General features: G+C 42.4%; 1 protein-coding gene across 2 annotated transcripts in view; it reads right to left on the bottom strand.

Annotated features, from left to right (window-relative positions):
• ryr2a (ryanodine receptor 2a (cardiac)) overlaps positions 1-25,815 on the bottom strand; it is a 325,067-nt gene that overhangs the window by 144,834 nt on the left and 154,418 nt on the right. For both annotated transcript variants that reach the window (XM_061755631.1, XM_061755632.1), the window contains exons 47-57: positions 23,371-23,474; positions 23,039-23,174; positions 22,707-22,893; positions 20,337-20,445; positions 20,110-20,230; positions 19,833-20,002; positions 18,360-18,580; positions 14,863-14,953; positions 3,658-3,798; positions 2,442-2,605; positions 1,385-1,463 (exon numbers count right to left, since the gene is read on the bottom strand). In XM_061755631.1, coding sequence (XP_061611615.1) covers positions 1,385-1,463; positions 2,442-2,605; positions 3,658-3,798; positions 14,863-14,953; positions 18,360-18,580; positions 19,833-20,002; positions 20,110-20,230; positions 20,337-20,445; positions 22,707-22,893; positions 23,039-23,174; positions 23,371-23,474 — 1,523 coding nt within the window. The remainder of the gene's footprint in view (positions 1-1,384; positions 1,464-2,441; positions 2,606-3,657; positions 3,799-14,862; positions 14,954-18,359; positions 18,581-19,832; positions 20,003-20,109; positions 20,231-20,336; positions 20,446-22,706; positions 22,894-23,038; positions 23,175-23,370; positions 23,475-25,815) is intronic.

Raw genomic sequence — 25,815 nt, 5'->3', positions numbered from 1 at the left:
CACCTATGGGCAATTTAGAGTCTTCAATCAACCTACTATGTATGTTTTTGGGATGTGAGGTTAAACCAGAGTACCCGGAGAAACCGTGCCGCCCTCCATGAAATTTAAATTATTTGGCAATTCATTGAGGCATACTCCGGTTTCCTCCCACATCCCCAAAAAACATGCACGGTAGGTTAATTGAAGACTAAATTGTCCGTAGGTATGAATGTGAGTGCGAATGGTTGTTTGTTTTTATGTGCCCAGCGATTGGCTGGCAACCAGTTCAGGCTCTACCTTGCTTCCTGCCCGCGGTTAGCTGGGATAGGTTCCAGCACACTTGCGACCCTAGTGAGGAGAAGCGATGTCGAAAATGGATGGTGAAAAAATGGTGACGTGTTAAATACTTATTTCAGCCAATGTGTATGTAATGTATGACACATGAGTCACATGCGTGAGTCACTGCAGGTGAGTAAATACTTTGGGCAATATAGTACACACACACACACACACATATATAGGGGCTGTAACGGTTTTTGAAAACCCAATGGTTCGGTTTGACTGTTTCGGTTTTGTTTGCATGTGTGCCGTTCGAGCAACAGTTTTTTTTTTTCTGTTTGTTTTTTTTCTTTTTCTAATTACTCAAGATAGCCAAAATGGCGGCGTGCGTGTTTGCAGCATCGCGTTGACTAAGCAGGACACATCGGATGCGTTCAACAATTCAATCTGACACGGTAACTCCTACTCTAAGAGTGCACGTGTTCCGCACATTCCAACACCGTTTTGAGTTTCCAAACGGTCCCGAGTGTAGCAGATCAGTGCCAGAGTGCATTTCCCGAACGCAGCGATCATTTGCGTCATCGCGTCTTCCCGCGATGCAGCAGCCAATCATCTTTCAGCAGGGTGCGTCCCGCTTAGCACTGTTCTCGAGTGTGATTCCTAATTCGGCATACAGAGCTTCTCTGCGGTGACATTTTTGTACGATTTCCTATTGTTTGAGATCAATTCTCTGGAAATTGCTATTTTCGTACAGTCTACGTGCATCACATAAAACGTAGTTCATAACTTGAGCTTTTATTTAGGAGGTCGATGATCAAATCCGAGACATTACTTATTCTGTTGTATGAATTGCACCAAGAGGATACACAGTTTTAATGTACCTTTTGCCATCCAGTGGAAGAGCATTTAATTGTTCTGCCTGTCACTAAATGCCAGTCATAGATAGACAAAGATATGTTCTATATTCATCAAAATAATTGTAATAAGAATAATACAAAATAGAGAAGACAATTGATTTTCATGAGTCAACGCATACCGGTCAACGCAAAACGAAAACAGTCACCGCAAAACCGCGACACGAACCGAACCATGGGTTTTGTGAACCGTATTTCTATATTTATTTTACCTTTTCGAAACACCACTTCTCATGGTTATGCTCTGCATATCTGGCGATGAAAATGTCCAGTTTTTCTGGTACAGTCACACTATAAACGAGACAGCAAAAGCAGGAAATAGGATACGGTAAAGTTTCAGTTCAAAGCTACACAGCTCTAATACATTCAACCATTGTGCTTTTTAATTCTGGTGTGGTATTACCTGTAAATAATGGTATATAAAATAGACATTGTGTGTGTGTTTTTTTAAAACAATATTTTCATTTTTTACTTGCACAGTGAAAGCGTTCCATATGTTAGGAGAATACTGCAATGTTAAGAATAATGTACTTTATATAATTCTCAGATAATTACACGACGGACACATCTGACAGTCGTGAGTTTACAACAGTCAGTTACTGTATTTCATAGTAATTGTAAAATACTGTTAAATAGTCATCTCTTGCAGGTAAATTAACAGTTCAATTAGTCATTTAACAAAAACAATAAATAAGTGTAATTTAACATCACAAAACAGCATTTTTAAAGAATAGCCATAAATTAACAGCGGATTACAACAGTATCTTACTGTATTTTATAATAATTTTTAAAATACTGTTCAATATTCATCCATTGTACAAACACTGTTAAATAGTTATCCCTCTCAGGTTAATTAACAGTCAATGCTCGGTTAACGTGAACAAACTGTAATTTCACAGTATAAAACACTCTATCCAACTACCGCGTACTGTCATCCAAAATACAGAAATATACTGTTAAAATAAATGACCAACTCTCACCGTTAAATTATGTTCACATACTGTACAGTAATATACAGTCAAAATAAATTACCCACTCTCACCGTTAAATTAGGGTGATATAATGTAATCCATAATATTGGAGTACTTCAATTACAGTGACGATGTTACGATAAATAATACAGTAATATACTGTTAAAATACATTTACAGTAAATGTCCTGTAAAATACCGAACTTACTTGCGTCGCTGCTGCCAGTATTATTTTATTTATTTATTGTTTTAATGGTGACATTCTTTAGAGCGTATGAAAAGAAGACCAAATTGTATACTTGGCAGTATCTGCAGGCTGCGGAGTGAAGTTTCCTTCAGTGTCCATAGAGGATTGTTTGTCCATCATGGCCATGTAGTTGGACTCCATATAGTCTGGAGGAAGAGCTCCCCCCACTGCACTTAGGCATGACAATGCAACCTTAAACAGCTCCTGGTCATATGGCTAATGAAGAAACAAACACATCATATTGGAAAATGACCTGATTGCTTTTTTTTTTTTTTTTTTTTTTTTTTCCACTTCCGTGCTTCTGGTAGAGTCCTATCTATACTAAAGAGCAAGACACTCTTCGATGTAATCTCTCAGGAAGTTCATAAATTTTAGCTCAATCTGTGTGTTGTTATTTAATAACTGCTCATTGACTTAACAAAAGCAAACACTGTCATGGGTAAAAAAGATTTTTAGGAAATGCAGGGGGGGGGGGGGGCAAGGCCTGTCATTGAGGGATGTTTATGTACATTGAGGTATTTAGACGTGCAGACTTTTCCAGAAGCCGTCCCCTTAATCCAGCACTGTCAAACATTTTTCCGCCACGGCCCACATACAGGAAAAATTGAAGAACATAAGGGCCACTTTAAAATTCAAATTTACTGAATTCCCTGAATACACACACACACACACACGCGCACAGTGGAACTTTGATCAAACGGACCCCAATACAACAGATATCAGATAAAACGGACCATCATTACTGAACAATGTGTCCCAAAATAGTTTGTCACTTCAAACGCCATTTCAGCTTCGGACCAAAAAAACTTTTTAAACCGGAATAAAACTACTGAAATAACATGTCACATGCATAACATGTAACATGTTGAACACTGACGGGCGACACACGCAATTGTGTAAAGAATCATTTACTGTTTACAAGCAATGCCCGATTAAGCAGAGGTGCCCAATACGTCGATTGTGATCGACCGGTCGAAGATAGCCTTGGTAGGTCGCGTGCTGGTATATTATTATTATTTAATAATAACACACTTGATGATCTCTCACAGCCCCATAATAATAGTAAAAGTTCACGAAATAGTTAAAAGTAGGATTGTATAGCCATATTAGGTTATTTAATTTGTCTGTGCAGTACTAACAGTCATGCCAGAAGCATTTTTATAGTGTCTTTAAGACATTCAAATGATTTCATTGAAGGAATTCATTAGAATTCGAATTATTTCATTAAAGCTTACAGAAGCTCGCCATTGCATTACATATATGCTTACCTTATGAGAGAGAGCATCAAATATTCCCCAAAATAATTTCCTGCAGAGGTGAAGCTCTTCATCAGATGCAGCACCAAAACTGCCCCAGCCTCCAGCCAGGCAGTAGTACTTCCAACAACACTCAAAGTGATTGGTCAAAAGCTGTTGAAAGTCAAAAATCATATTCATCTTTCAAGGTCCAACTTTTTTTCAATGACACAAATTCCAAGAGTGCTCTAACAACTAATTGCAAAGCAGTGTAAGTTTTTACGAGTGTTGTGCAGGAAAATTTACTTTTCACTCACAATTTGAGATGGGCTATGGAGCGCAACTAAAATAGCTTGTCACTGGGGAAAGAAAATCTTCGTCATTCATCAAAAGAGCTGAATTACAGCCGAACTGCACAGAGTACCGCAAGTGCAGCGTCCAATGCCTGATTGAGAAGTGGCTACACGCGGACTTCACTGACGTCATCGCATTGCTTACCCGTCTTAAAGGCGGTGTGAGCAGACAGAGATTTACCTCTGAGCGGTAAGAAGAAGGGAGGCAGGGTTGCAATTTTGTGAATGAGAGGTCGTGCAATCCCAATCATATTTCAGGTACATCTCAATAAAGTAGGGACATTGTGTAAAATGTAAATAAAGACAGCATACAATGATTTACAAATCTTTTTCAACCTGTATTGAGTTGAATAATCTACAAAGACAAGATACTGTATTTAATGTTCAAACTGGTAAACTGCAGATGTGCAGAATGTGTCTTAGCATTGTGCTGCTGAAATAAGCAGGGACATCCCTGAAAATACATTGCTTGGATGGCAGCATATGTTGCTTTAAAACCTGTTTATAGCTTTCAGCATTAATGGTAACTTCACAGATGTGCAAGTTACCCATGGCATGGGCACAAACACACCCCCATACCATCATAGATGCTGGCTATTGAACTTTGCGCTGATAACAATCTGGATGGTCCTTTTCCTCTTTGGCCCGGAGGACACAATCTATCACTATCTCTAAGGGAGAGCCTGCCTGTGGAGGAAACTCATTTCGGCTGCTTGTATCCAGGAGCTTTTGGTCACGACCCACAGCTAGTGACCATAGGTGAGGGTAGGAACGTAGATCGACCGGTAAATTGAGAGCTTCGCTTTTCGGTTTAGCTCTTTCTTTACCACAACGGACCGATACAAAGTCTGCATCACTGCAGACGCTGCACCCATCTGCCTGTCGATCTCCCGTTCCATTCTTCCCTCACTCGTGAAGAAGATCCCAAGATACTTGAACTCCTCCACTTGGGGCAGGATCTCATCCCCGACCCGGAGAGGGCACACCACCCTTTTCCGACTGAGGACCATGGTCTCAGATTTGGAAGTGCTGATTCTTATCCCAGCTGCTTCGCACTCGGCTGCGAACAACTCCAGTGAGAATTGGAGATCACGGCTTGATGAAGCCAACAGAACCACATCATCTGCAAAAAGCAGAGATGTAATTCTGAGGCCACCATGGGGATGGGGTGCTGCCATCCCTCTACACCTCGGCTGCGTCTGGAAATTCTGTCCGTAAAAGTTATGAACAGAATCGTTGACAAAGGGCAGCCTTGGCGGAGACCAACCCTCACCGGAAACGAGTCCGAGTTACTGCCAGCAATGCGGACCAAACTCTGACAACGGTCGTACAGGGACCGAATAGCCCGTATCAGGGGGTTCGATACCCCATACTCCCGAAGCACCCCCGACAGGACTCCTTGAGGGAAACGGTCGAACGCCTTCTCCAAGTCCACAAAACACATGTAGACTGGTTGGGCAAACTCTCATCCACCCTCGAGGACCCTGCCGAGGGTGTAGAGCTGGTCCACTGTTCCACGGCCATGACAAAAACCACACTGCTCCTCCTGAATCTGAGATTCGACTTCTAGACGGACCCTCCTCTCCAGCACCCCCAAATAGACCGTACCAGGGAGGCTGAGGAGTGTGATCTCCCTGTAGTTGGAACACAGCCTCCGGTCCCCTTTCTTAAAAAGGGGCACCACCACCACAGTCTGCCAATCCAGAGGCACTGTCCCCGATGTCCACGCGATGTTGCAGAGGCGTGTCAACCAGGACAGCACCACAACATCCAGAGCCTTTAGGAACTCCGGGCGAATCTCATCCACCCCAGGGGCCTTGCCACCAAGGAGCTTTTTAACCACCTCAGTGACCTCAACCCCAGAGATAGGAGAGTCCACCTCAGATATCCCAGCCTCTCACCGTGGGCAACTCCAGAGTAGAAGAGAGCCGAACCCCTCTTGAGAGGACTGTTACCAGAGCCCAATCTGTGTGTGGGGGCGAGCCCGACTATATCTAATCGGAACTTCTGGACCTCTCACACCAGCTTGGGCTCCTTTCCTGCCAGAGAGGTGACATTCCACATACCTAGAGCCAGCTTCTGTAGCCGGGGATCGGATCGTGAAGGTCCCTGACCCCGGCGACTGCCCAGCTCACACTGCACCCGACCCCTATGTCCCCTCCTATGGGAAGGGGGACCCACGTTACCCTTTCGGGCTGTAACCAGCTGGGCCCCATGGGTGCAGGCCCGGCCACCAGGCGCTCGCCTTTGAGCCCCACCTCCAGGCCTGGCTCCAGAGGGGGGCCCCGGTGACGCGCGTCAGGGCAAGGGAAAACATCTTCCTGAATTGTTTGTCACCATAGGGGTTTTTGGAGCTGTGCTTTGTAGGGTTCCTCACCGAGGACCTGTTTGCCACGGGTGACCCTGCCAGGGGCATAAAGCCCCAGACAACTTAGCTCCTAGGATCATTGGGACACACAAACCCCTCCACCATGATAAGGTGGCAGCTCAAGGAGGGGAACGTCCATGATTTCCCCCAAAAATATGTTTACTTGTCAAAACACAGCACACTTTTCCATTATGCATCAGTCCATCTCAGTTGAGCTCGGACCCAGAGAAGCCAGCTGCGTTTCTGAGTGTTACACAGTAGATATAAGGCTTTCGGCTTTGCATAGTAGAATTCGAACTTGCATTTCTAGATGTAGCGACAGACTGTGTCAACTAACAAAGCGTTCCAAAGTTCACCATCTCGAGAAACCAGAATAATCACAATCAAGAAACTATGGAAATTATTTTTAATGTGGAAATTAGACAGGAATTTGCCCTCTGAAAAGTATTTTCCCAAATGTTTAATGAACCTGTACAACATATGAGTACTGAAATAAATTGACTTTTCTACATTATTCAAATTTATTGAAATGTACCTGCACTGTGAAGTAGGGGTTGAAGCAATTAGTCAATTATTCAATGCGTTGACTTTACTAACCTGCAAATGACAGTCAGAGTGTGACGTCGAATAATCGCCAATAACGTGATTATGTAATTTGCATAAACAATATGCCCGTCTGGAGGACAGCCGGTGAGCAGGGGCCAGGGTCCTCTCAGCAAATGAGCAGCAGTGCCTCAATTTTGTGTTAATATTTTACAAAAAAATCGACTGGTATAAAGGTCACCTGCAAAAACATGCTAGCCTATCCTGAAATATAAGAAAAGCACAAGTGCTGTCTTTACGCTAGCTTGTCTGAAAACGCTAATGCAAACACTAGCTGACGAACAGTAAACACTTCCCACCAAATGCCCTCCTGGCTGTATCAGTAAAAAGACATACTGTAGCTTATGCATACACAATGACACAAAAGAAGAACCGGCCCCAGCCAATGGGGCGCCCGAGGGGTGAGTTTATACGGTGCCCCCCTCCATCAATGATTTACATAGGCTTACAAAAAAGTCAAATACCAATAGTTTTTAACATAGCCTTCTATGTATAACATCCATCCATCCATCCATTTTCTGTACCACTTATCCTCACTTAGGGTCGCAGGTGTGCTGAGCCTATCCCACCTATCTTCGGGCGAGAGGCGGGGTACACCGTGAACTGGTCGCCAGCCAATCACAGGGCACATATAAACAAACAACCATTCACACTCACATTCACACCTTTGGGCAATTTGGAGTCTTCAATTAACCTACCATGCATGTTTTTGGGATGGGGGAGGAAACCGGAGTACCCGGAGAAAACCGATGTAGGCACGGGGAGAACATGCAAACTCCACATAGGCAAGGCCAGATTTGAACCCAACTGTGAGGCAGTTGTGTACCATGTCGCTAACCAGTCGTGTACCGTGTCGCCGTTCCAAATTATTATGCATGTAAAATTTAAGACACTTTTGCATATAACTGCCGTCGGGCCAAAACCTTCAATGTCAAGATTTAGTCAATTTCAAAATTTTTTACAAATTGATACTATTGGTCAGTCCGCGCATGCAGATGTTATTTTTACAAACTATTGACCAATACAAAATGTTGAAAAGACATTGCTCTCTTTGCTGATGCACTGTTCATGGCTCAAAAAACATGCTATCTTTTTGGTTTCATGCAAGGTGAGGGTTTTGGAGATGCGAGGTTTCTGCCCGACACAAGCAATATGTTGTTTTTCCTGTCTATTCCACTTTCTGTCAGGCAGATGCCTTGTATGAAGAAAACCCACGCCGGCATGGGGAGAACATGCAAACTCCACACAGGCGGGGCTGGGATTTGAACCCCAGCCCTCAGAACTGTGAGGCAGATGTGCTAACCAGTCGCCCACCATGCCACACAATTTAAAATATAAAATGGAACGTTTTCTTCATTCCATTACTTATCGATTCATAACTGCCAAACAAATCATGCGAGTAATTTGCTGTTACAACATCTAATGAGACAAACCAAAAGTAGCAACAACTTGACTTTCATTCTCCCATTTCAGATGTCCACGAACAGGATGCTAAGCGTAGGTGCCCGCGCCGTTGAGGTGTTCTTGAATGAAGTGCAATCCCATGTTGATTGCGTCATTCACAGACCTGTTTGCGCGGTAGTCAAACTGCAGGGGGTCCAGCGGGGGACCTGTGACGCTCTTGAGGTGGTCCAGCACGAGGCATTCAAAGGACTTCATGACCTCAGATTTCAGGGCGACAGGCCTGGAGTCATTCAGACCTGAGATTGCAGGTTTCTTGGGGACTGAGATGATGGTGGAGCGTTTGAAACAGGATGTTACTTCACACAGTTCCAGTGATCTGCGCGCAGTTTTGAAAATGTACTGCAGTTCTCCTCCAAGTTGAGGGTGTCGCTACGGCTGTTATTGGCTAGAACACCACAGGGTGGAGTTTCCGCTGCATTTTTTGGCCATTTCCGGTAGCCCTTTTTAACTTTCCTTTCCGGAACAAGGAACAAAGCAACAACATTGGCGTCCGTGGAACAGTATCTGCTTAGTACACATGGACCTAGACGACCAGATGATACGTTTAACTATGCTGCAAAATCGATCAAGAAGGTGGCGGCGTCGGTGGTATGTGGAACCAAGGGGAACGCTGAGTATGTCATCACAGCATGTGACTAAAACGGACCAATCATGAGAGATGATCTGTGATGCAATGCGGGTGCTGTCGGCCGCGTGAGCGCGGGAGTATAAAAAGGCCTTTGGAGGACAGATTAATGCCTCAATCAGGCAACAAGATTTTTGCCCCGACATTGGCCCTATTAGCTATCGCAGCCCATTTCCTAGATGGGGCCCGACATATTTTGTCGGGAAACGACAACATTTCTTGGAGTGTGACATAATTCAAGACCAACGATTTGGCCATAAGATAGTCCTACGACGCCAAAAAGAAAAGTCTTGCACGTTTGATTTTTTTGGATATCTTCCGTGCAGTGTGACATATCATTGACAACTCTCCAACAGCTGACCTCGACGTCGACCAATAGAATTGCGTATTGGGAAAGGCGCATCGCCTCCCGTGTTTGCCGTTGTCAACATACTAGCACAAATTTATTTGCGTGCATAAAACAATGTTCACCGAAGCTTTAGAGCATGATTCGACAGAACGCCGGCTTGTTCACGTACAACCGTTAATGCTAGTACTAGCTTGCTAGGCTACATAACGTTTTGTCGCCTGCTTGTGAGCCATATCGTATTAAAAATATATAAACATACCTCAAGCAGTCCTTGAATGAACGTCCTCTCTCGAGCATCCACCACGCATTTTTCCTCAGTTTGTTCTTTTTTAACCCGACACAATACATTGGCATGGCACATTGTTGTTGTCGTCGCCATGGTAATGAGTGTATCCGGTCGCTTTGACAGGTCATATGTTTTCTAGTGCCACCTCTCCGACAGTGCTTGATTTGACAAGATAAAGCCCCGTGATCGTAAAAGATGGGATGCTGTGGTATCGGAATACATGGCGTGTAGTGTTGCCACTGTTTAATCGAGATAGGGCAAGAATTTATGGTAGTAGTCTGACATAGTACAATCGGGAAAGACCAAATTTGTCTTGTAGTCTGATTCAGGCATTAGGCAACTTGTCATACCTTCGTCATCGTTCTGTTTTAAGATAACTTTAAGCTAGAGCTACCATTGGCAAACATGGTAGTTTGGGGTAAAATGTCTCAGTAATTTTGGGGTTAGTTGTCACATGTATTTTCATCACAAAGCAAAGCTTTCTTTTTTGTAATTCAGGTTAATCTTCATTAATTTTCAGTTTAAGAAAGGTAAAACAAGCATTGCAGACTGAGAGCCATGGCCTACGTGCCAGCAGTTCCTAAGGACTGTAATCCAGTGCATGTTGCATAATATTTTATGTTAACATTTGTTCAATGGTTACCGTAATTTCTCGTGTATAATGCGCACCCATGTATAATACGCACCCCCAAAGTTGACCTAAAAATTCTGGAAAACCCCTCTACCTAAGTATAATGCATTTTTACAATGCATGATTTTGCTTCTACCCATATGATAAAAACGATTATCTGTGTTTTGTTATCAGAATTATTCTGAAGTTAAGCACTTTATTTGAACACATAATACTTTCGTTTTTATTTACTTGGCTCTAGCGGCACGGTGGTCCGACTAGTTAGAGCGTCGGCCTCACAGTTCTGAGGACCGGGGTTCAATCCCCGGCCCCGCCTGTGTGGAGTTTGCATGTTCTCCCCGTGCCTGCGTGGGTTTTCTCCGGGCACTCCGGTTTCCTCCCACATCCCAAAAACATGCATGAATTGGAGACTCTAAATTGCCCGTAGGTGTGAATGTGAGTGCGAATGGTTGTTTGTTTGTATGTGCCCTGCGATTGGCTGGCAACCAGTTCAGGGTGTACCCCGCCTCCTGCCCGATGATGAGCTTATTGGGGAATTATGAGTTTTTCACACCTGGATTTCGGGATCCTCTGCCATTCCTCCTTGCAGATCCTCTACAGTTCTGTCAGGTTGGATGGTGAACGTTGGTAGACAGCCATTTTCAGGTCTCTCCAGAGATGCTCAATTGGGTTTAAGTCAGGGCTCTGGCTGGGCCATTCAAGAACAGTCATGGAGTTGTTTTGAAGCCACTCCATCGTTATTTTAGCTGTGTGCTTAGGGCCATTGTCTTGTTGGAAGATGAAACTTCGGCCCAGTCTGAGGTCCTGAGCACTCTGGAGAAGGTTTACATCCAGGATATCCCTGTACTTGGCCGCATTCATCTTTCCTTCGATTGCAACCAGTTGTCCTTCCCTCGAGCTGAAAAACACCCCCACGGCATGATGCTTCCACCACCATGCTTCATTGTTGGGACTGTATTGGACACGTGATGAGGAGTGCCTGCTTTTCTCCGCACATCCCGCTTAGAATTAAGGCCAAAAAGTTCTATCAGACCAGAGAATAATTTCTCACCATCTCGGAGTCCTTCAGCTGTTTTTTAGCAACCTCCATGTAGGCTTTCATGTGTCTTGCACTGGGGAGAGGCTTCCGTCGGGCCACTCTGCCATAAAGCCCCGACTGGTGGAGGGCTGCAGTGATGGTTGACTTTCTAGAACTTTCTCCCATCTCCCGACTACATCTCTGGAGCTCAGCAACAGTGATCTTTGGGTTCTTCTTTACCTCTCTCACCAAGGCTTTTCTCCCTCGGTTGCTCAGTTTGGCCGGACCGCCAGCTCTAGGAAGGGTTCTGGTCGTCCCAAACATCTCCATTTAAGGATTTTGGAGGCCACTGTGCTCTTAGGAACCGTAAATGCAACCGAATTTTTTTGTAACCTTGGCCAGATCTGTGCCTTGCCACAATTCTGTCTCTGAGGTCATAAGGCAGTTCCTTTGACCTCATCATTCTCATTTGCTCTGACATGCACTGTGAGCTGTAAGGTCTTATATAGACAGGTGTGTGGCTTTCCTAATCAAGTCCAATCAGTATAATCAAACACAGCCGTACTCCAATGAAGGTGTAGAACCATCTTAAGGATGATCAGAAGAAATTGACAGCACCAGAGTTAAATATATGAGTGTCACAGCAAAGGGTCTGAATAGTTATGGCTTTGTGATATTTCAGTTTTTCTTTTTTAATAAATCTGCAAAAATTTCAACAATTCCGTTTTTTTCTGTCAATATGGGGTGCTGTGTGTACATTTAACTCCGCGTCTTCGTCGCGTATGAATCCAAAAGCCAGTTTATTTTTCGCCTTGTCACGTCTTGTAGCGCAGTACTGTAACTATCTGACGGCCAATAAAGTTTTATCAATCTTGTCGGTGAAAAAACACGTCGTCGGTGTGGGACTATTTTTGCGGTGTCTCAGACAAACAACACGTAAGTTCTTTGCAGTCTGTGCACAACTGAAGCACGTCGTGGGGAACGTCATCTAAATGCTTCAACACAACAAATTTGATCGAGCACCTGAAGAATGTACACGAGGAGCATGTCACGTTCAAGCAACGCAGCGTGGGGGAAAAAAAATAAATACAAATTTTAAATTAAGGCAAACGGACTCGAACTCTGGACAACACCCGTCCATATAGCTGGGACAGTGAGAAAGTTAGAGTAAGCATGTCATTAAGATTATTTATTAAAGTAACTTAATTGCAATAAAGTAATTTAATTACAGTAAGTTAACACCCATTATTTCTGTCATGTAATGTTGATTTGCCCTAAACTTATGTCAGTGGTCAATCCTTGAATGCCCTCTAGAGGTTAACTTTTTTCTAAAATGCTCGAGTATAATTTGAGCTGGGATGGACGGACGCAACCCTTGTGAGGATGAGCTGTGCAGAAAATGGATGGATGGCTGGATACAGTAGACAAGTATATACAATAAATGAACAAGTCATTTAAACAGACACATTGCTCCATCATGTGATCGGATCAGTGATCTGTTATTGTTTTTTTTTTTTAAACTTGCTAATCGGTGATGGGCCCCAAAAATCCTGATCGTGTAAAACCTAATAATAATCATTAACAAACTACAGTGCTTGGGAACATGAGGCAAGTCAATAACCAAGACACTTGATTCAGTCACGGTGCATGTCATAAGTGTCAACCAATTTTCAGCCTTTGTTTTAGTAATGACTACTAAAACACAGTCCTACAGCCCTTGTGCAGCCCGACTTTGAATCAGGTCTATACGATATGTTAGATAATGACAAAGCCGCTCCCCTGCCACATCTTGGTCGATCAGATCACATCTCTCTGTCTTGAGCCCTGCTTATAAACCTAGGATCTGTAGACACAAACCATCTGTAAAGACAGATCAAGTGTGGACCAAAGAAGCCAGCCCAGCCCTGCAGGACTGCTTTAAAACTATGCCATATTTGCAGACGAGACAGACCTGGAAAGCTACACTTCCACCATGCTTCACTCCATCAACCTCTGCACAGGGTGTTACCTCAACAAAGACCATCAAAGTGTTCCCGAACTAGAAACTGTGGCTCAACAGTGAGGGGCGGAACCTGCTCAGAGCATGGGATGATGCCTTAAATCAGGAGACCAGCAGGCCTAGATAGAGGCTGGTCAGTTCTTTCCATACATTTTCGATTGGATTCAAGTCATGTGGTTGGCTGGGCCATTCTAGCAGCTTTATTTTTTTCTTTAAAACCAATTGAGTGTTTCCTTGGCAGTATGTTTTGGATCATTATCCTGCTGAAATGTCCACCATCGTTTCATTTTCATCATCTTCGGAGACAGCAGCAGATTTTGTCAAGAATGTCTTGCTACATGTGCCCATTCATCCTTCCTTCAATTATCTGAAGTTTACCAGTACCATTTGTTGAAAAGCAGCTCCACACCATCATGTTCCCACATCCGAACTTCACTGTTGGTATGGTGTTTTAGGGTGATGTGCAGTGCCATTTGTCCTCCAAACGTGGTGTGCATATGGCATCCAAACAGTTCAATTTTGCTCTGATCCAACCAGACTACAGTTCTCCCAGTATTTACCTGCCTTGTCCAAATGTTGGTCAGCAAACTTTAAACGAGCTTTGACATGCTTTTTTTTTTCCAGCAATGGGGTCTTGCGTGGTGAGTGTGCATACAGGCCATGGCAGCGGAGTACATTAAACACTGTTGTCCTTGTGACAACAGTACCTACTAATTCCAGGTCTTCTTGAAGCTATCCACAGGTAGTCCTTGGCTCTTGGACAGCTCTTCTGATTATTCTTTGCACTCCTCTGTCAGAAATCTTGCGAGGAGCACCTGATCGAGGCAAATTTATCGTGGTATGCTTTGCTTTCCACTTACGTATTACGGCCCCAATCATACTCACTGGAACGTTCAGAAGCTTAGATATGCGCCTGGAACCAATGCCATCATTATGTTTGGCAACAATTAGTTTGCGATGGACTTGAGACAGCTCTCTGCTCTTACCCATCATGTGATATGTCTTGACTCACACCTTGGCAATGAGACCTTTTTGTAGGCCATCAATTAGGACTGAACCAGCTGATACTCATTTGCACTGACAAGGGGCTGGACTGCTGTTATATTATTGATAGATTTGGGTTTTGGTCTTGGCTTTCCATGCTTTTTTTGCACCTCCCTTTCTTCATGTGTTCAATACTATTTCCCTGTGTCATTTCACATAATTAGACATGACTTAATTTCTAAGCGTATTTTTTCTACTTTCTTTGTATGTATGGATTACTTGGGTGCACGACATCTGCCTCACAGTTCTGAGGACCGGGGTTCAAATAAGCGGTACAGAAAATTGATGGATGACAGTTTTTAAACTGTCTGTATCCACTGTAACATTTTCATAAAAGGTGTTTCTAAAACTTGAAAATTACATGCAAAACAGATCAATTGAAGTAAAATTTAAATTGCCAAAAAAAACCAGATGGTTGAAAAAATATATATATATATATATCTATATTTGTGAACCGGTTCAAGGCATGTGAATATGATCAATTCATGTGTTACTCACCTTCAAAGGCATCTTGGTATGTTCATTAAGCAAGGGAATGTCAAACACAAGCCTGCTCAACAAATGCTGCATCATTGAAGGCCTCAGCTTACTGCAGAGAACGAATGAGAAAAGTGAAATACATAACAGAAAAAAAAAAAATCAACAACAATGAGACTCATTCTCTGACCGTTTTCAAAACACATTTACATTTGTTCAACTCGCACAATTTTCAAGAAGAATGCGGTTTGTGTGTTGCAGAAGATGATGTAAACAGGACTCCAAATCAACAGTATTTCAATATTTTCACAACACTTGATGTGTTAGCATTATCAACATGACTTGATGTGCCAGTCGTCCTAGTGTGCGATACTGATTTTGGTATCGATCCAATACCAAGTAATACAGGGCCAACATCGCTGATACCGATATCGATACTTTTCAAAAATGAAAAGATGCATAAATTGCTAAATATGCTCAATGAATGATCATGACCTTTGAGTGTTTTTGTAATGTTTGATTTTTAATGATTAAATATTTAAAACCCAGGACAGAATTAAGTTTATTGGTAAATAGAGCATACTTTATATCATAACTTTTTTTTCCAGCAGCAATACAACAGTAACAAATGAAACAAATTTAAATAAAGTGCACAAAACGCGTTTGTGGATGGCGCCCTCAAATGGAAAAATAAATAACTGCACCTCTCTGAAGTATCACATATTGACAAAATGCAAAAAAAAAAAAAAAATTGGAATATCATGGAAAAGTTTATTTATTTCCATAATTCCATTCAAAAAGGTCAACATTCATAGATTGTTTATTTTTACATAATTTGGGCTTTCAGCTCATAAAAGCCACCAAATCAATTCAAAAAATGTGAATACTATGAAGATATTCAGCCCGAATTTTGCAGGCCATAAATGTTTTAAAATGAGTGTCACAGACGCGTTTGTCGGCCATGTTGAATGTGGCAACATTTCCAGGCCATGCATTGACAGGGCAGCCATGAAGGCAGGATTTCTATCTATTGTCGCAAAGAGCTATGTGCAGAGAGAGAGCAGCATGATGGTGGCGTTAACCTTCAAAGGAATACGAGACACGGGTCTCTGGAGTCCTGAACATGATATTTTTGGTACAGTAACAGTTTTTTGACAAGCTGTTCATCTATGGCAACAGATTTGGAAATAGGAAGCACACTAATTCCTCGTAGCTCATGAAAGCGACCCGCCTTGACTCGCCTATGAGTACGTCAACAATGTCACTATCAAGCACACCAGGATAAAATTGGATACAATTTACTGTACTGGGCATTTTAGGCCACAAAAAAAGAACAAAATATTTTGCACTATACAGTAATATGGGTGCCTATGGCGACAAAAAAAGTCCTTCAATATAATGGACAATTGACTGTAATGGACGACCCCCCTCCCCTATTAATCCGTGAAACCGAGGTTCCACTGTACTGTACAAACATATTTGAGTGACAGCTGAAGTTTAGTAGGGCGTGTTTTCAGCATATTCCACAGAGTCCAACAGCTGGGAGGAGGTCTTTGTTTTTCACGAACAGTCCCTAGAAAGATTGTATGTGCATGGTAAATTAATGCATTCAAATTGGGGGAGTAGATTTGGAGTGGTAGTAACTTATGGAGTCAAACCGAATACTGCAAAATGTGCTGCGATCATTTTTGTTTATGTAATGCCAAAAATGTTTACACAAGCAGAAAAGTTCTCCCTGCCAACCTCTAATCTCGCCTGCACTACGCTGCCACCGCTGTGTATGTCGGTTTGCACCTGCCGTCAGGAGGCAATATTTAAAAATGTAAAATGAGCCATCACAATTCATTTCAGGTTTGATAAATCACATTCCGTGTGCTAAATTAATCTATTTGCATATATTCCTCCAGGAACATTCAAAATGAACGGTGCAGCAATATTTCTCATTTGGCAGACGCAATTCTGGGTGCACACAGTTAGTCCATTTGCTTCCGCAAGTGTGCGCACGTTTCTGCATGCGGCTCGGTCTTTTCCGGTTTTCAAACATTGCTTTATTCCACATGCAGTGTGCACATGAACTGCCCAAACTACCTATCACAGCCTCCTCCAAAGCACCAAGCAGCAATTTAGATAATGGTTTTGTACAGAGGCGGTGGCCTGGTGGGCACATGTCCCCCCTAGCCCACACACACACACACACACACACACACACACACTTTTTACCCCATGGGACCCTTTTTTCCCCAATGTGCCCTATGTGTGCGGCAAAAAGTGTCTTCACCGCAGCAAAAAGTGCCCTTGGAGTCGCCATAAGGTCCCCTCGAAGTGGCAAAAGTGCCCCTGAAAATTTTAGAACAGCCCCGACCACCCACCCATCGACGATTGGTTTCGGAGGGGAAAAAGTCTGTCCTTGGGGCGGGAAAAAGTGCCCCAAAAGTACTGCCCGCCCCCCACCCACACACTCTAAAACTTGTTGCACTGCCCCTGGTTTTGTATGCGTTTTCTTACATCCACAGATATGAAGGCGTAATTCAATATTTCTCCTAACGTTGTGGTTACGTTATCAATATGCAGAGAAGCAAATGTTGTCATCGGATCCAGTAAATCTTTGTAATCCCAAAAATGCAGAGTTACTTTGTACTTCCTGGATCGAACGAAGCTATTTCTCTTCTTAATTGAATGTTTCCATGCACTGCGGCGTCCAGCAAAGTAGGTTCTGGGACAGAGCAATGAACGTACTCATGGTGAGTTTAACGTTGCTGGGAAATCGATGATTGCTTAAAACGCCATTAGATCTGGATGACATTGAATTCATGGGATTGTTTTGCTTTGCTTTTTCAATTAAAAAAATCATTTAAAAGGGGCATACTCGGCCGATAACTCGAGGTTGGGACGTTGTGTTAAACATAAATAAAAACAGAATGATGAGTTGCAAATCATGTTCAACCTATATTTAATTGAATACACTACAAAGTACGTATTGCAGCCATAAAATTCCAAGTTAATGATTATTTGCTAAAAACAATAAAGTTTATACGTTTGAACATTAAAATCTTGTCTTTGTAGACGCAACGTCCCAACTTCATTGGAATTGGGGTTGTAAATAAAACAAATTTAAAATGTAAAAAAAAAAAACATGTCGGCGGTGTGGGACAGACCAGATAATAATTTGTTCGGTCCATAATTTGTAACGATGCCTTACCAGCATAAATAGAGGACTAAAGATACATTGTTTATTGTAAATATAAGTTTTTGAGCAATTAAGTACACAAGTATATACAGTAAATGAACAGGTCATTTAAATAGACACATTCCTCCATCTTGTGATCGGATCGGTGATCGGTTATCGTTTTTTTTTTTTAAAACTCGCTGATCGGTGATCAGTGATCCTGATCGTGTAAAGCCTAGATATTACATCACTATGTGCAAAGAGCCCATTGCATGTCAATATGCACACTTGGCTAAGTGCTGCCAAACTGTCACTTTAAATGTCATTTCACTGCTATAAAACGTCCTCTTACCCACAAACTGCGAGAAGACACTCTTCAATGGAATCTCTCTGGGCTTTGGTAAGGCAGCAGCCTTTCGAAAGACGGTAAACCGTGTGAAGGAGGGAATCGATCAGTGACGCGAATGGCTCTGTCCCCGCAAACAGTGGCGCACATTTCGTCAGCAGTGGTAATACCGCTGTGCACAAATACCTGTTGAGGGCAAGAGCCATATCTGTGGCACTAAGAGCTACCTAACAGAAAGAGAATCATGGAAGAAAGGGAGAAGACAAATATTAACACCAAAAAAAAAAAAAAAAAAAAAAAATCATATGAATCAAAGGAATGAACTTTTTTTTTTTTTGCACAGTTACAACAATATTTGTCAACTTAAATAATGAAATCCAAATATTAAATGTTACACCTAAATGTTACATTTAAAAATCTTAAATATATACCTACAGGTTAAAAATAATACATGTTAATTCTAAATGCTAACTATCTAAAACGTAAATGTAAATTTAAATAAAAATGTTAAATCGAAATATTTTGGGTGGAACAAAATAGCTAATATGCAAATCCAAACTGCCAATAACCAGAAGTAGTCAAATAAAAGCATGAGAAATGTGTCTTTGCAGTGTCAAATAACATACAGTATAAAAAATTTAAAAAAACAAAAAAACATCTTATTCAGTAAAATGGACTCTCGGACATCGATTCTAATGATAATAACTATCTGAAATAACAAATAACAATTTTGACTGTAATGACAGGATGTCTCTCCAGAAAACTTCAGCAAAGTGATACTAAAAACTCAAAGTACTTGTCAAAAAACATTTCTCCTAAAGTGTTTGTTGTTTTATATTATTCCATTATCACTACAATCGATGTCTAAGAGTCCATTTCCAGGGATAAGATGTTTTTGTTACTTGACAGTTGACACTACAAACACACAGACCTGGAGCTTTTTTTTTTCTTCTCAGGGACATTGGATCGATCGCAACTACGCTGTTCTGGTTGTCTCTGGCTTAGTGTGCCCTAGCTAAGCCTTGTTGCCATGAACTGAAGAAGCCTGTTCGGATGAAAGGCGAAACGTCTTCTCAGACAACCAGAACAGTCCAGTTGCATGGTAGATTGATTGACGCCTCGAAATTGCCCGTAGGTGTGAATGTGAGTGCGAATGGTTGTTTGTTTCTATGTGTCCTGCGATTGGCTGGCGACCGGTTCAGGTTCCTCCCGCCCGAAGGTAGCTGGGATAGGCTCCAGCACGCCCACGACCGTCGTGAGGAGAAGCGGCTCAGAAAATGGATGAATGCATCATTTGGAACACGGTGTAATTCCTAAGTGATGAATATTTTGTATTTTTACTTTGTAAAATCACTTAGATTAAAGCTGAAAGTCTACAATAACATCAATAACATCTCGATTGTTTAAGTTGAAAAGCATACTGGTATTTGAATCTCTTTGAATCAAAATACAACACACACAAAAAGTACCGAAACGTACAGTGTCCAATGAAGCTGCAGCTCTGAGGTCTGGTAAGAAGCCAACTTCTAGCAGATGCAGGAGGAAATTCCGGTCTTGTACACCATATACCCGGTCCAAAAACAGCACCATGGCCGCTTTATGATCCGGACAAAAGCCAGCTGACATGTCTGGCTCCAACACCACCCAATCTAGGCATGGCAATATACTGGTAGTATCTATTTGTCCAGTTTTCACTCTTATCTAACAAAATAATCGATGATGATAATATTGACGCTGACACTGGAGATGTACTTACCTTTTTCGAGACTTGGCATGGAGAATGGAAGGCAGATGACGCCCACCAGATCTTCAATGGGAATGAGGGACCTTAGAATGGCTCTGATGCGGATCGCTTCACCTTTACCAGCGTGTATCAACTGATGCAAAAGGATTACAGTGATTGATTAGGTTGTGATACATTGGTGTGTGTGTGTGAGTGTAATTGTGTGTGCGTTTGTTCGGACCCAATGTTGTGTCACTCACATGCATTTCAGGACCACAACGTCCCAGCAGGTCAATGAGAGCTGCATAGAAGGTCATGATGGCATTTCCCAAGTGGATAGTGTCGTCTTCTTCTTCTAACCCATCATTGCTATATAGGTGAGCACGGACACGAACAAACACGAACACGCACGCACGCACACACACACACACACACGCGCACTCAGAGAATCGGAAAATACTTGAACTCTAATGAAAAGTTATTTTATTTATGTTTGTTAATTTTTAGAACAGGAGCTATGTGGATTGTCACCAAAACCTGACATAAAAAAATGGAGGTTTGGAAAGAAGAAAAACCTACGCAGATGCACTTTTGTGTTGTTGCTGTCAGTGGTAATCAATTTGTTACATCATGTGACTTAAACACTTAAACTTGTGAAAAAAAGATGACTAAGCTGCAGACTACGAAGTAACATTCTTAAAATACAGTGCATGCAACAGAAATTGTATGTCTTTTGTAGGGCTGCATGATATTGGGAAAAAATGACCGGCGATATATATTATGATGTGAAATAATACAGGATCAGTGTTGGGAAAGATCATTTTCTACGCGAATTACTTCAAAGTTCAGTTCACAATTCCAGAAGGTTTTTTTTTCTCCAATATTGGATGTTGCTGACGGGCTATTACCCTCAAAATACTGGCATTTCATTTCCCCATTGTTGCCACTCATTCAGTCCACACTAGTAGCCAGCTGCAGCTTTCACCCTACAGTCTCAAAAACATGGGGAAAAATGTGTTGCTTAAATGGTGTTTTTTTGTTTTTGTTTAGTTTTTTTCTTTTTAATGAGGAATTAAAACAAAAACAGGACTGTAGTCCTTAATGGACAAACAAAAACACGCAAAACAGTATGACATTCATTCCCAGCAGCTCTGGCTGACAATATTAACAAAATATCGACTCTTATATCACAAAACCAAATAAATTCCATATTATCACAGTGGGCGGCACGGTACACGACTGGTTAGCACATCTGCTTCACAGTTCTGAGGACCAGGGTTTAAATCCCGGCCCCGCCCATGTGGAGTTTGCATGTTCTCCCCATGCCTGCGTGGGTTTTCTCCGGGCACTCCGGTTTCCTCCCACATCCCAAAGACATGAGTGGTAGGTTTATTGAAGACTCTAAATTGCCCACAGGTGTGAATTTATGTGCGAATGGTTGTTTGTCTATATGTGCCCTGCGATTGGCTGACGACCAGTTCAGGGTGCACCCCGCCTCTCGCCCGAAAATAGCACGCCCGCGACCCTTGTGAGGATAAAGCAGTACAGGAAATGCATGGATGGATTATCACAGTGTGATCGTACAGTGTTTTAACGAAATCATTCTGATACAAATAATATTTTCCAAGTAATCCATTTTTACGGCGGCAGGGTAGATAAGCAGGTACAGAAAATGGATGGATGGATCCATTTTTACAGTTTTGGGAGAAGGAACAGAAAAGATTGACTGTATATTTGCAAGCTTAAGTCATTCGTCCGGGCATATTTCTGAAGGTTTAACATCTGTTGTTTGCCTAATAAGGAGTGGAATTTTCTCGCACCTTCCACCCTAGTATAAGATAGATGGCACCCCTTTGTTTAGGCAGACACATGGTTCCACCATTCGTGAAACTAGTTGTTACTTCTTGCCAATAAATGACAGACAACTGTCCATTTGGTCTCCTAGAACTTCACTGGCTTTTCCTCACATAAAATAACTCACAATTGGTTGGTAGAAACACTTTTGGCTAATATGTTCCCCCAACTTTAACACAACAGGGGAATTTGAAATACTTCTTATTTATCTGCTTATTTGAATTTTGTAATAATTCTGATATTTATTGAACATGCAGCCAGACAGAAAAGGGTGTAAGGGGATAGACCAAGGAAAAGAACGGCAGAGTGCAATAGGGGTGGAACCACGTCCGAACAATAGTTAGAAAGTCTAGATATTTGACTACAAGTAACATTACAAAGTCAAATGGTGTTCGTCTTGTGGACGGGGGACACCCAGTGAGGGTAATACTTTTTTTTCCAATTCTGTATTGTATTACAAAAGAATCAAGGAACATACGTATTTACTGCCATTTACATAGCATCCCTGAATGTACCTCGCGCACTCACGCAGCTGCGGCATGCATGCCTCGAGTAGTTTCATTCTAAAGAGCGAAATATCTTATTAGTATGTCCAAATAGCTCCCTCTGCTGGTCACTTTTAATATTCCAGTTGATTCACTGTATATTACAGGACACCAACATCGCAGCAGACCCTGGGATGTGACTATTGCGCACACGTACATCGCGATGATGATGCTCAAACAACATATCGTGCAGCCCTAGTCTATTGTTTTTAATGTTGTCCCTTGTCTTACGGAATATTGCTCCTTTCTGACGCAGAGGAAGGACCATCTCTTAAGGGATCAAGGGAAATCTTAATTGCGTCTTCCATTGTGGCCAACAACCCATCACCACCTTCTCCCCGAAGTGCAGGGCCAAAACATTCCGGTCGGCGGATAAGAAGTTTCACCACAACGTTAGCATTCTCTTCCACACTTTCACCTGGTCACAGAGAGAAAGAACTCAACCTCAATTCAAAGCACTTTCTTGGACAAGAACAATACTTAATACATATATATTCGATTTTAGATATCGAGAAAGAAGAGAAAAATAACAGTGCATAAATATTTAATATTCAAATGCTTACCATTACAAAATACAGCAAAACGCAAGAAGTCAAGGTAGCGTTCTCCTTCTACAGGGTTCCAGCCAATGTCAGGATATCCTTTATACACCAGCATCGTGCAGCTCTGCAGCCCACAGCCAGCCAGATACTGAACCACCTGAGAGGACAAAGGATAGGATGTAATTATTCTGATCGACAAAAATAAAAGGGAACACAAAAACAATTGTAATTCCAGCGAATTATTTCTGTAGGATGCAAATGCTGGCTTCAAAACGTCAATACGTCCTACATGTGAGGTCAACATTTCTCTGAGGGTACACACATTCCAAATGATACATATGAGCCAAGCGCACCTTCTCCAAGTCTGGCTCTCTCAGAGCAAGGGCCAACTCATTGTTATCCATCACTGATGCTGCAGCCACATCAAGAGGGGTGGATCCTCGCATCGATGGAGATGCTGAGCAGTACAAAGGAGAACAACAATAAATAACTAGTGACGCCAGTTACTTTTAAACTCAAGTAATCAGAAAATTAACTATATTACTTTTTCAAGGTAACGGCAACACTGTCAATAACACAACCCATCCTTCCTTCCATTTTCCGCACCGCTTATCCTCACTAGGGTCGCGGGCATGCTGGAGCCTATCCCAGCGGACTTTGGGCGAGAGACGGTGTACACCCTGAACTGGTCACCAGCCAATCACAGGACACACACTGTATACTGTAATCAAACAACCATTCACACTCACGTTCACACCTACGGGCAATTTAGAGCCTTCAATTAACTTACCGTGCATGTTTTAGGGATGTGTGAGTAAACCTGAAGAAAACCTGGAGAAAACCCATGCAGGCACGAGGAGAACATGCAAACGCCACACAGGGATTGCCAAATTTCAACCTGAGTCCTCAGAACTGAACCACCGTGCCGTCCCAATAACACAGCCATTTACTGTGACAAATTAAAATATAACTAAGAAAATTGCAGCAATATCCCTACGGATATCAAATGTGTCTGAAATTCTGGAAACAAAGTTTTGAAAGTGTAACAAAATACACATGCAAATGCTGCAAATCTGATCAGGGGAAAAAAACTACTCTTTAACATGGGAAAAGGGTGGAACAGTGGACGACTGGTTAGCACATCTGCCTCACAGTTCTGAGAACTCGGGTTCAAATCTCCCCTCGCCTGTGTGGAGTTTGCATGTTCTCCCCGTGCCTGCGTAGATTTTCTCCGGGTACTCCGGTTCCCTCCCACATCCCAAAAACATGCATGGTAGGTTAATTGTAGACTCTAAATTGCCCGTAGGTGTGACTGTGAGTGCGAGTGGTTGTTTGTTGATATGTGCCCTGCGATTGGCTGGCGACCAGTTCAGGTTGTACATCGCCTCTCGCCCGAAGATAGCCGTGATAGGCTTCAGCACACCCACGACCCTAGTGAGGAGAAGCGGTACGGAACATGAATGAATGAATGAATGAAAATGGGAAAAGGGGGAAAAAACTAAAGTGAAATCTTTGGTTAACAATTTGCCATTTACCTTGTGCTACTGAGAATGCAATCATCGAATTGTGTCAATATTGTAATATTTAGTTGTATCGAATAATGTAACAGGAGAATTTCTTCAATGTTTTGATTGATTAATTAGTTTTCTGTTGGTGGTAATGGTCCTTATTTCATTAACAAGTTCTCTTTATGTATTTTTGCTCAAGAAAAGGAAACAGTAATTTCCAATAATATCAATCAATTTTGGAGCAATTGGTAAATAACTAATTGCCTTTGGAACACCCCTTTTTCATTGCCAAAATAATCCCCCCACCACCATGTCTTGGTGTAACGTCAGTCGCAGAAGTGGAGATCAAATTCACTGCAAAGCCAATGTGAAAAAAAAAGAAACTGGAGTGCCAGAAGAAAACCCACGCAGGCACGGAGAGAACCTGCAAACTCCACACAGGAGGGGTCGGGGATTGAACCCCGGTCCTCAGAACTGTGAGGCAGACGCTCTAACCAGTCGTCCACCGACTAATTTAATTTATCTTTCTTGAATTCATTTCTTACTTCTCGAGACACAGCTTTTTTCACGAGGGTCTCCTACAATGTTTCTTTTCGTTGAGTACTGCTTGCAGATCTTTTGTTACCCATGGCTTGTTGTTTGGGTATCTGACCACCTTTTTAGTGGGGATAAGCAGAGCGACACAAAACCTAATGTAGCAAAAAGCTGCCTCTGATAGTTCATCAATATCCTCAGTTGAATCATCAAAGCAACAGCAGTCTGTACAATCCATACATGCTTGGAGAGCTGAGGTACCGGCCACAAACAACACATTTTCTCCACAGCCTCTATTTGCCTGAACGCGGATTTATACATAGGCATGAGAAACACATTGTTGTGATAGGCTGCACCGAAGGAGGGTGCAGGCATAGATTTGTACGCACCGCCCATGGATTCATAACACACATCAAGCATGGAATTACTTGGTCTGGTGGCACTAGACACATATGTTTCGCATTTTTAGGTTTTCTTTAAGTGACAGTGGTTAAAGTGTCCAAGGATTAATTTAGGGGCATCGGGACAGGTTGGGTCTAGTCGGTGGATGATTAGCCGTGCTGCTGGCCAGCGGATGAATGTATACAACCATGAAGAAGTGCTGAAAATCTCTTGGTAAACAGAAAGGTCTAAGTGAGATGGTCAGCAGTGCGATGTCAGCCAGTACATATTGATTCCCATACGATGACAGTGTTTCAGTACCTTTGATTCACGTAGAAACGCATGCCGCCACCGCGATGCGAGTTCATGAGCTCC

Source organism: Phyllopteryx taeniolatus, chromosome 19 (assembly GCF_024500385.1).
Source record: "Phyllopteryx taeniolatus isolate TA_2022b chromosome 19, UOR_Ptae_1.2, whole genome shotgun sequence".
In the NCBI taxonomy this organism is placed as follows: domain Eukaryota; kingdom Metazoa; phylum Chordata; class Actinopteri; order Syngnathiformes; family Syngnathidae; genus Phyllopteryx; species Phyllopteryx taeniolatus.
The sequence above is the reverse complement of the archived record's forward strand: the minus strand, read 5'-3'. Positions and strand labels throughout refer to the sequence as shown.